The sequence below is a fragment of the Corvus cornix genome, chromosome 2, assembly GCF_000738735.6.
Source record: "Corvus cornix cornix isolate S_Up_H32 chromosome 2, ASM73873v5, whole genome shotgun sequence".
Classification (NCBI taxonomy): Eukaryota; Metazoa; Chordata; class Aves; order Passeriformes; family Corvidae; genus Corvus; species Corvus cornix.
Genome location: NC_046333.1, coordinates 102,545,969 through 102,559,252, shown reverse-complemented (window position 1 = coordinate 102,559,252; position 13,284 = coordinate 102,545,969). Strand labels below are relative to the sequence as shown.

The following is a 13,284-nucleotide window of genomic DNA, read 5'->3' as shown; positions in this document are numbered from 1 at the left end:
TAAAAGATAACTCCTGCTGTATTAATGCAGCTGTAAGAGATAAAGAAATGGCGAGAGGAAGATTAGTCTAAAACTAGAGAGCTTGCAGGAAAGAGATTTGTAAGTATTAAACTGATGCTTTCATAGTACAAGACTTTGATAAGTTTGCCTTCATCTTAGTTACTAACAGTCTGCGTTGCAAAGAATTTTGCAGTTTGCAAAAAAGAAAAAAAAATCCTTGAGTTTTCTAACCTGTTTCTAAAATTGAAATAAGCAACCCAAAAAATCATTATCAACTTTCTACTTTTTTTTGTCTTTTGTGTCTTAGCCACCTTGCAGTTTTCAGGTGCCATTTCAGCAGCAACATACTGTACCTACACTTGTATACCACGCTTCATGCCATGCATCCCAAGGTGCTTTGCAGTACGATTTTATATCACATCAGACAAAAGCTGTAAAATGTTATGACTAAAAGATGAATCCCTTTCCTCTGCATTAGACCAAATTAGCAGACTGACAGGAAAAGGAGTGAAATGGCCATACTCATGCCCATACATTTTTCTCTGCTGTTTTTTGGTTTAGGTGTCAATGCACAGTTCATAATGACTCTATGCGTAGTGAGGACCAGATTTCATGTGTCTTAGTGGGAATTGAGAGGACCTCAAACCATCCTTGAAAAACGATTCATTGAGCTTTCTGGCTTTAACATGAATTTTCAGTAGTACAACTAAGACCAGAATCTCACCTTTAACAAGGTGTGTTAGTATTTTTGGTGTGTACATGAGAATCTGGGACCTTTTCATACAGAGTATTTGTGGAACTTTCTGCTATAATATATCTAACTTACGAATGTGGAAATACTATTTTAATGCTTCCCTTTCATACAGCTTATTTTACAAAGCAACATTTTTTGATAAATACCTTATTTTGTAACATTATACAGATTTACTAATTTTTTTGTGTGCAGTCAGTGAGGAATAGCTTGAATAAGTCAAAGCACCATATTAACAATTTTGCTTAAAATTTAAAAACTCTAAGATATGTAAAATTATTATTTGAGTAAACAGATAAAATATTTATGATGATTCTTGGACCTTAGAATTGGGGGTGGGTTTTTTTCTCTTGTTAAGTCTGAAAAAAATTTTAGGATTCCATCTAAAGAGGAAGAAAGTTATTTTGCTTCCTTAGGTAGCGTGCACTTTCACATCTATTTACTTTTAAGTATAGGTTTTGATCTCAGTTCCATCTATGTGAATTGACTTACAGTATGATACCTTGGTTTTAGTAAATCTAATTTATACTGTGAAACTGAGATCAGAATCTGATTCATTTAGGAAATAATTCTGTAAAGACTAAATTAAAAACATAAAATTACCTGTAATTATTAATGTAGTACTGTTGCTTATGCCCTGTTTCCTTTTTCTCCTCCTCTTTTTTTCTCCTGATATGTATCTTCTTAAAAGTGCCAATCAATGGTAAGTTGCCCATTTGCCCCATGGAAGCGATGTGGAGGGTTGGGAGAAGTATGTGTCTCATAAAAATTTTAACCAGCCCACGGGGGTCTCCTGTTTGTTGGCTTGCATGTCAGTTGACATACAACATTCCATGCCTGGTGTGGTGGCTCATGATACACCGTGGTCCTAAAGCATGTTCAGCAGTCAGTCAAGACATTTTTCCTTACCAGATGATCCTTTGCATTTGTCCTCTTGTAGTTTGTCTCCAAGTGTCATTTTCAGATCTACATTTCCATTGCAGTCCTAGCTTGATGAAACCATAAGCCATTTTGTGCATCTTTTTATTTTGCTCACTCCAAACATTTGCTCTAAATTTGCAGTGTGAAGTACAGCACTTTAGTAATCTGTGAAAAATACAAGTCCAGTTTCATTCCGTGGGACTTGTGGAAGTTTCAGAATGAAACTTCTATGCAGTTTGAAGCCAAATGCCAGTTTTAAAATTTGTTTGCAATCAGCTAGCAATATTTAAAACTATATTAGAGTTTGGACTGCTCTGCAATGCTTCCATTGTAGAACTATGGACTTTGCCTCATTCCAATCAGTCTTGCAATTTCCTTGTGTAAATTGCTCCATGGATTTACTGTTCTTCTGGTGTAGCCTTCACAGACAGAACCAATGCTGGTGGTGTCAGAGTTCTGCCATTCCTCTAGAAATCTCTGTACTTTCTATTTCTTTTAATAAGTGAAAATGAGCCAGTACACGATGAGATACTCTTTTTCTAGATGAAACCCATACGATGGTCAGTGACACAAGCAGCCTGGTCCAATCCCATACCTATAAGAAGAGAGATCCAGTGGATGTGCCCTACCAGACTGGACAGCTCCATCCAGCCATCCGTGTAGCTGACTTGCTACAGCACATCACCCAGATGAAGTGTGCAGAAGGCTACGGATTTAAAGAGGAGTATGAAGTAAGTGTCAGGTGTAAGAATCTGATTATTATGTCTTCTGAACTGTTAGTTACATGTGTTTGATGCTGACTTTTTACAACTGTGCGTACTGCTTGCATTTTACAAAAGATGGTGCTTTTTTGAACTTCACGCTTTGTCATGCCAACTTCATGTTATAAAAATTGCTTAAATATATAATTGTTTAAACTGGTATTTATAGTATTAGATTTCCAAAACCCATGCTTCAGGCCACTTCTGAAGTCACTGATGACATTTTTTCCCCTGAAATGTAGAAAACAATTCATTCCCAGAGGACCTAATCACTTGTCAACTTTCATTTGTGTAGCTGACTTAAACAAGTTTGTTCCTGTGAGGCTTTTTATGCCACTTTTATTTAAAAGTGATAGAATTGAAAATTCTTGTGTTTGGATAAGATTTGCTCCTCAGCCAAAAACTTTTATACCAGCATTAAGCCTAGAGGAAAACTACAATTAATTTATTAAAAAAAATAAAATCAAGACCATAAAATGGAATTTATAGTGCAACCAATGACATGGCTTTTTAGCTACAGTGGATCAAATGATTCTGCTGAGAAACAGGTTCCCGGAAAATTTTCAGCCTACCAAGCTGATGAATGGCATCCCATTACAGACAGTAGGTGTAGCCATGACTAATACCAGTAGATGCAATACATCAGGGTGCAGTTTGTTAATAGTGGCAGGGAAGGAGGACTTAAAATAGTGAAGCTGGAACTGAAAAACTCCTCTTTACATATGGAAATTGTTATAATCAGAAAGAACTCTAACTAGCCATATATTTGAGGGGGTTTTCAATTGAACTACTGCCATAATGCTGTTTTTCCTCTATATGCAGTGAATGACTGCCCAGTATATTCTAGCACTGCACAGGTTGCAAATCTCTTTGTTTACATTTCTGTCAGACTGATACTGTCCTCTTTTCAAATTTGAACTAGACAGCAAAATAATTTTTTCTTTATATATTTATCAGAAGGATAAATGTCCAAATGAAAAGGAAGAAATAGTTTGACAGGGGATTTGTTTTGAATGAAGTCTCATAGATGGTTTTTGCTCTAACAAGACAGCAGGATTATATAGTCTCACCAGGGAAGGAGTTTGATTCAGGAGACATTCACACAAGATTCACTCTGAAAATGAATCTGTGGAACAGAACAGAAAGTAGCACACTGCCCATTAGGAGCACTTCAGAGGAGTGGAAGGATACAGAGCACTTGCTGTCATGCATAGTTTTAAGTACTTTAAGATAAAACTTAATAATTAGGGCCACTATTCTCAATAATTAGGGCCGTAGTTCACCGTCTGAGCACACAGATGTAATTTTAAGTCCTATTGGTGTCATGCACAAGTTTTTGAAGTAGCATAACTGACACAAAGGATAAAGGTTGAAAAATCGTCTGTAAGGAATGGCAGGATAGTACTTAACTTGTTCACTGCTCAGCTCTGCATTAGGATTTACCCACTTGGGATACTGAGTATCTGTAGGTCCCAATATACAGGGGCTTGGAGGAACACCCTGCTTTGTAGGATTTTGTCCTTCTATTCTCCTAGGAGAAGGCTCCTGTTCCTGCAAGCAAGAGCAGGCCTGGCTCATGGCTGGAGCGACTGATATTGTGCCTGTCTGTGCCTGTAGAACCAGAACACATGCAGACATGGCATTAGGGCCACACGGTAGTGACTTCATTGCCTGCTTTCCCATCTGTTTCTTGGGTGCGGGAAGAACATGAATGCATTTCTGTAAGCTTTGGACTTAAATGCAGACCTTCATTTGCGGCCTAGTGGAGTGCGAATGATTGGGATTGTGCAGAAATCCTTAAGGTTCGGGGAAATTTCCACATAGCTAGTCTGCAGTGGATCTTTAAAATCCTTTCTATCCCCTGCCAGACCCTTAAGAAAGGAGAGATTATAGCTTGGTTCCAGTGGTGTTAGACTGACAGGATAATACTGGCCTGATTTCCCAAGCACCCATACACTAATTGTGGGTTATTTAATCTGTTCCCCAGTATTATAGCATAGGAGAGCTTTTACTCATCTGAGGGCATGCTAGCCAGGAAAACAAGAAGCCTGGAGGTCTGGCTGCACCCTCTATATCTGTGGCTCTAAGGGAGAGAGTGAGCTCCTCACCCGAAGGAGCTTGTCCTGGGCTAGGCTGTCGGGGGCGTACCAGCGGAGGCAGAGAATGAAGGAGGGGACTCTCCATACAGGTTCCACAAGCAGGTTTATGGCTGGTGAGGGGACTAGGGACGAAGAGCCGATTTTTTGAGAGAGTCCAGGATTTTTATACTTAAGGCAGGGAAGGTGGCGATAAGGGTAACAGACAATAGGGTAAAGGAAAGGAGGCGGGATTTACAAGGAGGCAACCAATGGTGACAACTTAGAGGACGGATTACAGGAGGCAGCCAATGGGGTATTGAGTAACACAGAAACGTCTAGAACTGATACATATTCAACTAAGGGAAATGAATATTTACAAACTTATACATAAAACAGGCAGGGGAGAACCGGAACAATCAACACAAAGTAGGCAAATAGCTGCACCAAGGGGTGATGGGATCTCACCCTAACAACGAAGGCAGGCTTCAAACCTTGGTGCCTGACCACCAAACAGTAGAATCTGGAGTTTCTTCCAGGGTCAGGGTGGCTATGGCCACTTGCACCGCACACTGGTCATGAAGCAGCCTCGTTGTTCATCTTCTTTCTGCATTAAAGAAACAAGCTAAATAGAAAAGGGAAAATTGGTTTCCGCAATTCGTCGCTTCTTCATTGTTACCCCTGTCACTTTTGGTTTTAGATTCAGTATTTTCACAGGGATTTCATTATACCCCTTCTCAAAAATTTCCGTCAAAGGGCCTTAAATCCAAGTAACGAGTTTGTCTGCTTCTAAAACAGATCAATTAGGCCACTGGAGGCCACCGTGGCTTGGCAGAAACAGATAAATTCATTAAAGTCTTACAATTTCAGATAAGTTTTGTTTTTAACCCTGTTTTTGGATCAGCTTAAATTGGTGCCTACTCAGTGTAAAGTGGTTCTTTGCCAAATTGAGGTTAGTTGACATAAGACAGTTTCAAATCGATTTCAGAGTGTCCGCACAGGAGCTCAGACTGGTTTAACACAATTGATTTAAAAATACACCTTTAATTAAACTAGTGCAACTTTGTGTAGATAAAGCCTTGAAAAATCAATTTCACATTATGTTCCATGACAGGGAGTTCTGAGCTTCCATTATCTCAAAACCAGAGGTTCCTTTGAAAAGCCAAGATTTGCAAAGGGTATCCTGCTCAGATCAGCCTCAATTACTGTAACTAACAGGAGTGTGTCAATAACAGAATTTTAAAAAAGGTTCCTCCATGTAGGTAGTTTTATCTTTAAGGCTTTCCTCCCCATTGTCTGTCTCATCTTCCCTCTCCTCCCCTTCTGTCGAACACGTCCTTTCTCAAGGTTTTCTGGCAGTTAACTGTTTCAATCTGGAAATTATTTTACATCATTCAACCAATACTATTTCAAATACTGTAGTGTTATATACTGTCAGGATAAACTGCACTGAATATGTTCCATCTGTGCTGCATGGTCTTCATTCTGATGTGTTACACCAATGTAACTGTACTGATGTCTAAATCATCATAGTTAAATAGATGAATACAGGCTCAGAGTGCCTGTCAAGGTCAGGAACATGACATATATTACCCAGTGCCTGTTAAAGAATTCATTTCAGTTTAGCACTTCTAAGCACCCGTTATAGATTGGTCAAAGTATTTAAAAATAGGTTATCTGGCCATGGTCATTGTTCAGCTATACCTTGGGGGATTGTGGTCAAAGGTGATCATAAAAAAAATGGATCATTTGAAGAGGATTTGGAGATGAGTGTTAAAAATAATTGAGGGTATGAAAGAAATTCTGTCTTAATAGCACTATATTAATTTAAATGGAACTTAAGGAGATATTCGAATATACATATGCTAAGGTAGATGTGGTAATCATCAGTAAAACCCAACTCACTGAAAAAGTTTCACTGGCCAGTGGGATATCTGGGGTAAATACAAAATGGTTTTAAGAAACAAAATAGGGGGAAAAAACTCTCTAAAACCAGTAGAAATGCAGATCCTTGTTTGGGGAGGCAGAAGGTACTGCAGACAAGCAGGAAATTTTTCATGGAGGATGTTTGCCCCATAGGTGCCTAATTTGAGGTTTGTTTTCTCCAAACCACTGTTAGATTGATGTCTGACTTTGAAAGAAGTCTGATATAATTTCCATTTTTTGCCATCATGCAAAGCCGTAACGGACTAGAATACTGTCACTCAAACCCAGTCTCCATTCACATATTTTCTTTCTCTTTGATTCCAGCTGAAAGACAAATTTGCTGCCACATAACACTTTAAAGCCTTGTGCTTCTGGGGCCCTATTCTGAAATCTTGAAAATAGTAGGAAAACGAAGTATTTCTTTAATGTTATGTTAATACAGCTACTGGTAGGACCCATCTGGCCCTATTTTTTCCTGCATGTTCCTTGTGACTGTAACTAACCTTTCTCACCTCCAACCTGTACATTTTTATCACAGCTTTTTCTCTGATTTTATTTGATATTCTGCAACACCAGCTGAGACAGTCAGTACCACAATCAGTGCAGGTTATTTTCTATCCCACAAGACACAAGTTGCACAGAGCACAGAAAGACTCTGGAACAATGGGTGAGGATGGGGGCTTCAGTCCACAGTGTAAATGAAGGACAGCATCTGTGTCTTCAAGAACCAGGAGCAGGTAACTGTTTCTGTTTCAATTTTTGTAATAAAGAGGAAAACTCATTAGGGATTATAAATGTAACAGAGATAGAGATAGAGATGAGATATAGAGATAGAGATAGAGACAGAGGTAGAAGTAAAATAGTGGAAACTTGTCCAGTGAAAATGGCATGGAAAATTGTTAGAAATATTCATCCATAGAGATCACTGCTATTATTTTTTTTTTGAAGTTTCAGCTGTTTAGATGGAGCTCAGAATACTCAGTGAATGCCCAGTTCAGTCGTCAGTCTTTAATAGTGGAAAGTTGCAGTGGTTTGATTAAACCATATATTACTATGTAAGTGTTCTCTCATATACAACAAGGGATAACCCCAACAAATGGGGACATAGAGGTCGTTTATGTGAGGCAGGTACTCTTCCTTTGTCAAGGAACGTCGTTCAGACATAACCAGTTTCTTCACATTGCTCTGGGATCTGCAAAAGCCTTCCATCAATACCAGGAAACTTGTTAGTGACTGGGATTATCCCAGACTCTTGGGCACGAGAAGACTCAGCGCTGTGGAGGTCACATGTAGGGAGGTTGAAAGAAGTAGTAAAAATGAGTGACTGCCTTATCCACAAAGCATGTTTGGGTTTGTAAATCCTAAAGTACTCCAGATTAATACCAAATTGTTGAAATAAAGTAATCCCAAACCTGAAACTACATTCATTGGTAAATAGCCTATGTTAGTAGTGACAGCTTCCCAGTGCATGCAAATACCGGTTTAAGTCTTGTAGAAGAATGGGTGATTTCCAGTTGTTGATCAGCAAGAATCAGTTGTCAACAATTTTAACTGTATGACAGTTTGGGATTTTTTTTCAGTTCAGAGGAAGGATGCTCAGTTTACTGAATGTCTGTTGTTGTCAGCAAGTTTTATGCAATTCTAAATCTATCCTCTATCACCCTGAATTTCTCTTCTTAACAGATTTCACATGGATGAGAAGTGCTGTCACAGTGCTTAATAACATTCATGTGACACTGCCTTATGTCACAGTGTGGTTAACTGCCCAGTGATCAAGATGTCCCACAACTTTCTGAATCACACTGTTTCCCTCTCCCACTCTTCCTAAATGTATTCTCCTCCGATTTAAATAAAAGTGCATGTATATGCAGAAACAGGTCTCTAATTTGTTTTGTTTAAGTAGGTTTAATTAGAATTTATTCTTATCACAGAGAATAGATTTAGACAGGTCATGGCTTCATTAGAAAGGCTTTGTGCTTTTATCTGTTTGAATAGTAAAATTGCAGGGGTGTATAGACTAGAACACTTCCAGTATCCTTAGGATTACTCTCAGTGGGATGTAGGCAGCTGTTTGCTCATGCTGTGATTCAGCTATTTTTGGTACTGATCAGTCTGTGATTTACTCGGGTATGGACCTCTTGTTTTCTTCTTCTCAGTAGCCTAAACAGTGTGAACTGTGTGTGATCTCAGGCAGCAAGGACACCTAACAAGAACAAAGATACCTAATTCAGCTAAATGTTTTCTTCATGAAAGTCTGCCAGACTCAGTCTTGTATGTAAAGTTTAGACCAGGTTTTGAGGAAAGCCTGGTAGCTTTAAAGTGCATCTTTCATGACCACTGTATCCCTCTAAGCAGTTAAAACAGAGACTGGTGGTATTGATCCACTCAGAAGAATGTTGGTCCACTCAAAAGTCGTGAGATATAGATCCTTAAGCTGATCAATTGGATGGATAAACGAGTGCAGGTTGTTCTTGTGTAGGAACTCTGGCAGCTATTTCAGTCATTTGCTGCTTCTACTGACTCTGGTAGTCCTGGTTCATGCTGAGGCAAACATATGAATGAGTACAAAATATGTCAGCAAGAAAAAATGTGCTGTAACATGTTATTTCTCATGGACCTGAAGATGCCCTGGGAGTCTTTTCCATGTTCAGATATTTAGCAGACATTTGTTTCATATCTCAGCATAGCTGGACTGAAAATGTAAAGCTAGTTTAAAGCATCTTAAGCACCTCTGATGTTATTCCTGATCCTTAATGAGTCTACATAAGCGTTTAAAATGGGTCATTTTAACTGTTGCATGCAGTTTTGTGGATGTCCCTCTGGCGCTCCATTATCCCATGATAATAAAGTTTCAATTTGCTTTAAGAGGTTGCGGGGGTCTTTCCCATCTTAAGTCCAGCTGTCACAGCTGTCTTTCAAAACTAGTTTTAATCTTCCTCCCCTTTTTCCTGACCTATGACTCCCATCATTAGGATCTTTTATTCTCTGAAGACATTGCAAAATCTTTCTCAATTTATTCTGGAAAGATTTGTGGGCATATGCAATGTGAAATTGGGGCAATAAAAGAAATAGTTTCCAAGTTTCAGTGATTGTTGTCAACTTAGTATCAAGCAGATCTTTGAAAATCCTGTATCCACATGTGATAAGTGCAAGTAATTAACACAGGAATTATATAATACTAATGGAAATAATTAACCTTTTCCATCCTACTGCTTCCTTCGTACATGTTTGGATGTACACAGAGATATATTCTTATTAATAACAAACACTCACACATCATTCCACTATTTTAGCATGTGAAATCTGTTGGACATTATTCTCCTGCCTGTCTTGTCTTCATCATCCCCTTTAGCAGCCACAGGTTGAGCAGCAGTCAAACTGTACTAAGCAGACTTCTGAGTCCATTTTACTCTGGTTGTCCATTAGTCAAGTCATTTTTGCCAGCTGATCTTGCTACAATGCTTTTGCTAGTATCAAATTCATGCTCTCTCTATACCTATTGAAATCAGGGTTTAATTTCAGACTTAACCAATCTATGTATTGTTATGGGCTATTGAACACGACAGTAGGAAACTAAATGAGGCCAGTGGACGTCATTTCAGTCATACTGTGAGTTTCCAGAGGGAAATCCGCTAGAATGGCTTTAATGCTCACAGCAGTAAGGTGATAGGTTAAACATTCTAAGTGCTAGTGACAAGTATGATTTGAAAGAAAGAAAAGTTTTTGAAACGTTGCAGGCTATTTGCTGCGTATTTGCACCAGCCTGACTTATTAATTATTCAAATAAGACATTGAATATTTGATCAGAATCTGTAATCCCTTCTTCGGTTAACATATTATTTACTTTTGAAAAGTGCTGATGTACCATACTTTTCCCATTGCACCTGCAAAAATGAATTGGTCCAATTTATGTGCACAGAATAATATATTGTGCTTTAATGTTCAAGATATTATTCATTACTTTCTACTCATATAAGCCTTCTTACCTTCTTCATATTTTATTAGTGCCCTTTAAAAAGACATAAAAAATCAGTCATGTAGGTATTCCATTTTAAATTATGCAGATGATGTTAAATGCAATTATAATCTATTCTTTATTAATTATAGATACACTCTGTGTTTTCTATAAATTGCATTTATTCACTACAAATAATTAGGCATTTTAGTCCATTGCTGGTCTCATGACTAGAGCATTATTACTGGCTGTTTGTAAAGTGAGAGGAACACTTTTCAAATCAAATTAGCATAATTTAGCTATTAGGGTTTTCATTTAGCATCACTTTATCTACAGCATATGTAAAATATGCAGTATTTTCTATAATGCATTTGTTTTAAATAAGTTAAAGTTGCCACTACAAATTTTTCAGGAAATGAAAATATGTGTTTTTATGTAGCCTGTGGCTCAGTATATCTTTTAAGAAGTTTTCTATCTGAAATACAAGACTTCTTCTTACGTGTTTCCTGTAGTGCTTTAGTGATTGTCCTGTCAATGGAACAGATGCTCATAATTTTCTGGCAGGAATGATTTCTTTTTGTAACAACATACTGATTTGATGGGCCCAAAAGAGTCTGCGGGAAGTGCTAAGTCCACTGAAAATCTGCCAGGTGGTAATTGGTCAGACAAGGGGGCTGGCAAGCTTCTCTTCTTTCTTGCTGGTTTCCTGCCATTGCCTCTGTCTCTGCATGATAGCTGCTCCCCTGGTTACCCATCGCTCTGGATCTCCGTGATGCCCCTGCCCTCACTGTTGTGGGGCTGTGCTGTTTGCTGAGCTGCTTGGCTCTGCATCTGTCTCATTAATTAGCAGTAAGGTCTCCGTGGGTCCACGACGAGTCATTTCAGTGGTGTAGGGGGCACAGCCTGCTAAAAAGCTGTGAGAAGATGCAGGCACCTTGGTCAGGCAAAGATTAGCAAGGTAACGATGGGCAGAAAATCAGCCTCCAGGGCAAAGCTGATGGGAAGTCTGGAGTACCCATGGAAACAAAGGAGCCCAGGAGTGAGCAGAAGGAAAAGCAGGCTGGCCTTGGGGACTTGTGAAATACTGTCAGTGAGAGTCAGTATTTCAGAAATGACATGAAGGCAGCATCAACCATGTAAAATTATTGGAGTTACTGGGTGTGCAGCTCAGTTCGAGACTGATGAAAATTCATAATATTGACACTTCTTCACAAGACAGAAACAGCAGGTCGGAGTCACTCGACGTAAATCCACACACAAAAGCTGAAAGGTTTAGGTCTAGAACATGATTTGGAAGCCAAGACAGGGAAGACCTTAAGCACATGTTTGAGTTTAGTTGGTTTAAATGGGATTCAAGGGACTGTTTTGAAGTTGCTTTTAATATACCTTCTTTCCTGTTTTACATTTTACCGTTTACATAAATGGAAGCCACACAAGGGACATCAGAAATATAATAGTTTAGACATGCTCATATAATGGTGAAGAAGCTTGAATGTCTGTCCACAAGAATGGTGCAGTTTCTTCCCCTTAAGATCTTAAAAAGATTCGTGACTGACAGTGCCCTGCTTTGGTCTGTGTTAAGAATAAATGGCATATGTTTCTGTTAAAATCAGCTGAGCTCAGTTATTACTCATCTAGCTTTAAGGTGCTTGCCTATGCTATAATAACAGTTCTTAATATATTAAGAAAAGAAGTTCTTGTTTCTACAAGACAGATGTATGGGTCCCCAAGAGACAGGCTGTCTCTGCTCTTACACCACACACCAAAGGGAATGAAAAGAAATGAGGACCTGCTTTGATGCACAGGCTGGGGCTGTTCAGAGGCAAACATAGCTATTGCTGCCTTTGGCTAACAAAGGGAGCCTGCAGTAAAGGGGGCATAAGCTCTTTTTGTGAAATTGTAGATTTTTGTCTCTGTCCTAGGCATAAAGGGTTCCTTTCTGAATAGACTGCCTCCTACTGCTTGCTCTGGGATGGTGGAAGCTTCCGCACAGTACAGTGTTGGTTCCTGAAGTAAGCATAAAGTTTTAGTTTCTGATTAGTCTGGGAGAAGACAACAGAAATACTTTACCCTTGATGCTTAAATACTTGGCTTTATCACAGAGCTTAGAGTTTTGATGTGAGATAATATTGCCTTTCAGATTGTCTATAGTAAATATTTTTACATGAGCAATCCATGTGCTTTTCCTTGCCAAGAATGATGGCCAAGCAACAGACTTCCAGTATAACATAACAAATGTTAGAAAGGTAGGTCAGATCCTGTATCCTCTACTCAGGAAGTAACAGTAAAAGCAGCCACCTCCAACCCCACATGAATAGTTAGAAAAGAACAGAGGAGACTTAAATAGATGGGGAAAAGCTTGTAGGGCAAAGCTCTTTTTAGATTTTTCATGTCCTTCCAAAGTCCTATGAATCTAAGCATGACTGTCAAGTTGAGACACATGCTTTTTAATCTTGAGAAAGTCTGCATGCAACAGTTCTTCAGTCTTTTGTGATGCCAGTATTGCTCTTCTATGCGCTGTCAACCATTAGTCATTGCCAGAACACTTTAGTATGTTGTTTGCTTGAAACATATTTCAGAACATTGTCCGCTGCATTAGGCTGTGATATCTGCTGAGCTTTTGTTCACTTAGCCTTGATTTTTGTCTGCAGCTGTTTCTGTTTGTCATCGGTGTCTCTGGTCAAGCTGGACAAAGAAAACTAAAGTAAAGCTCTGCCTTTCCAGTTCATGATTTTGCTCATTCACCCACTTTTACGTCAACTGCACCTTTTATGCTCTGTGTAACACTGTTGTACACAGCTTCCATAAGGTGGGCATCATAAACTTTGTAAAGATTATGTGCATCAGAAAATCCTTAAAAGTGACACAGAGCCACTTTATCAGCCCCAGTACCAA

At 38.8% G+C, this 13,284-nt stretch overlaps 1 protein-coding gene across 11 annotated transcripts in view; it reads left to right on the top strand.

The window, feature by feature from the left end:
* PTPRM (protein tyrosine phosphatase receptor type M) overlaps positions 1–13,284 on the top strand; it is a 453,496-nt gene that overhangs the window by 364,734 nt on the left and 75,478 nt on the right. For 7 of the 11 annotated variants that reach the window (XM_039549187.1, XM_039549181.1, XM_039549179.1 and 4 more), the window contains one exon: positions 2,216–2,403. In XM_039549187.1, the coding sequence (XP_039405121.1) occupies positions 2,216–2,403 (188 nt within the window). Of the gene's footprint in view, positions 1–1,442; positions 1,455–2,215; positions 2,404–13,284 lie in introns of all 11 variants that reach the window. The other 4 variants (XM_039549178.1, XM_039549185.1, XM_039549184.1 and 1 more) reach the window with 1 other exon arrangement.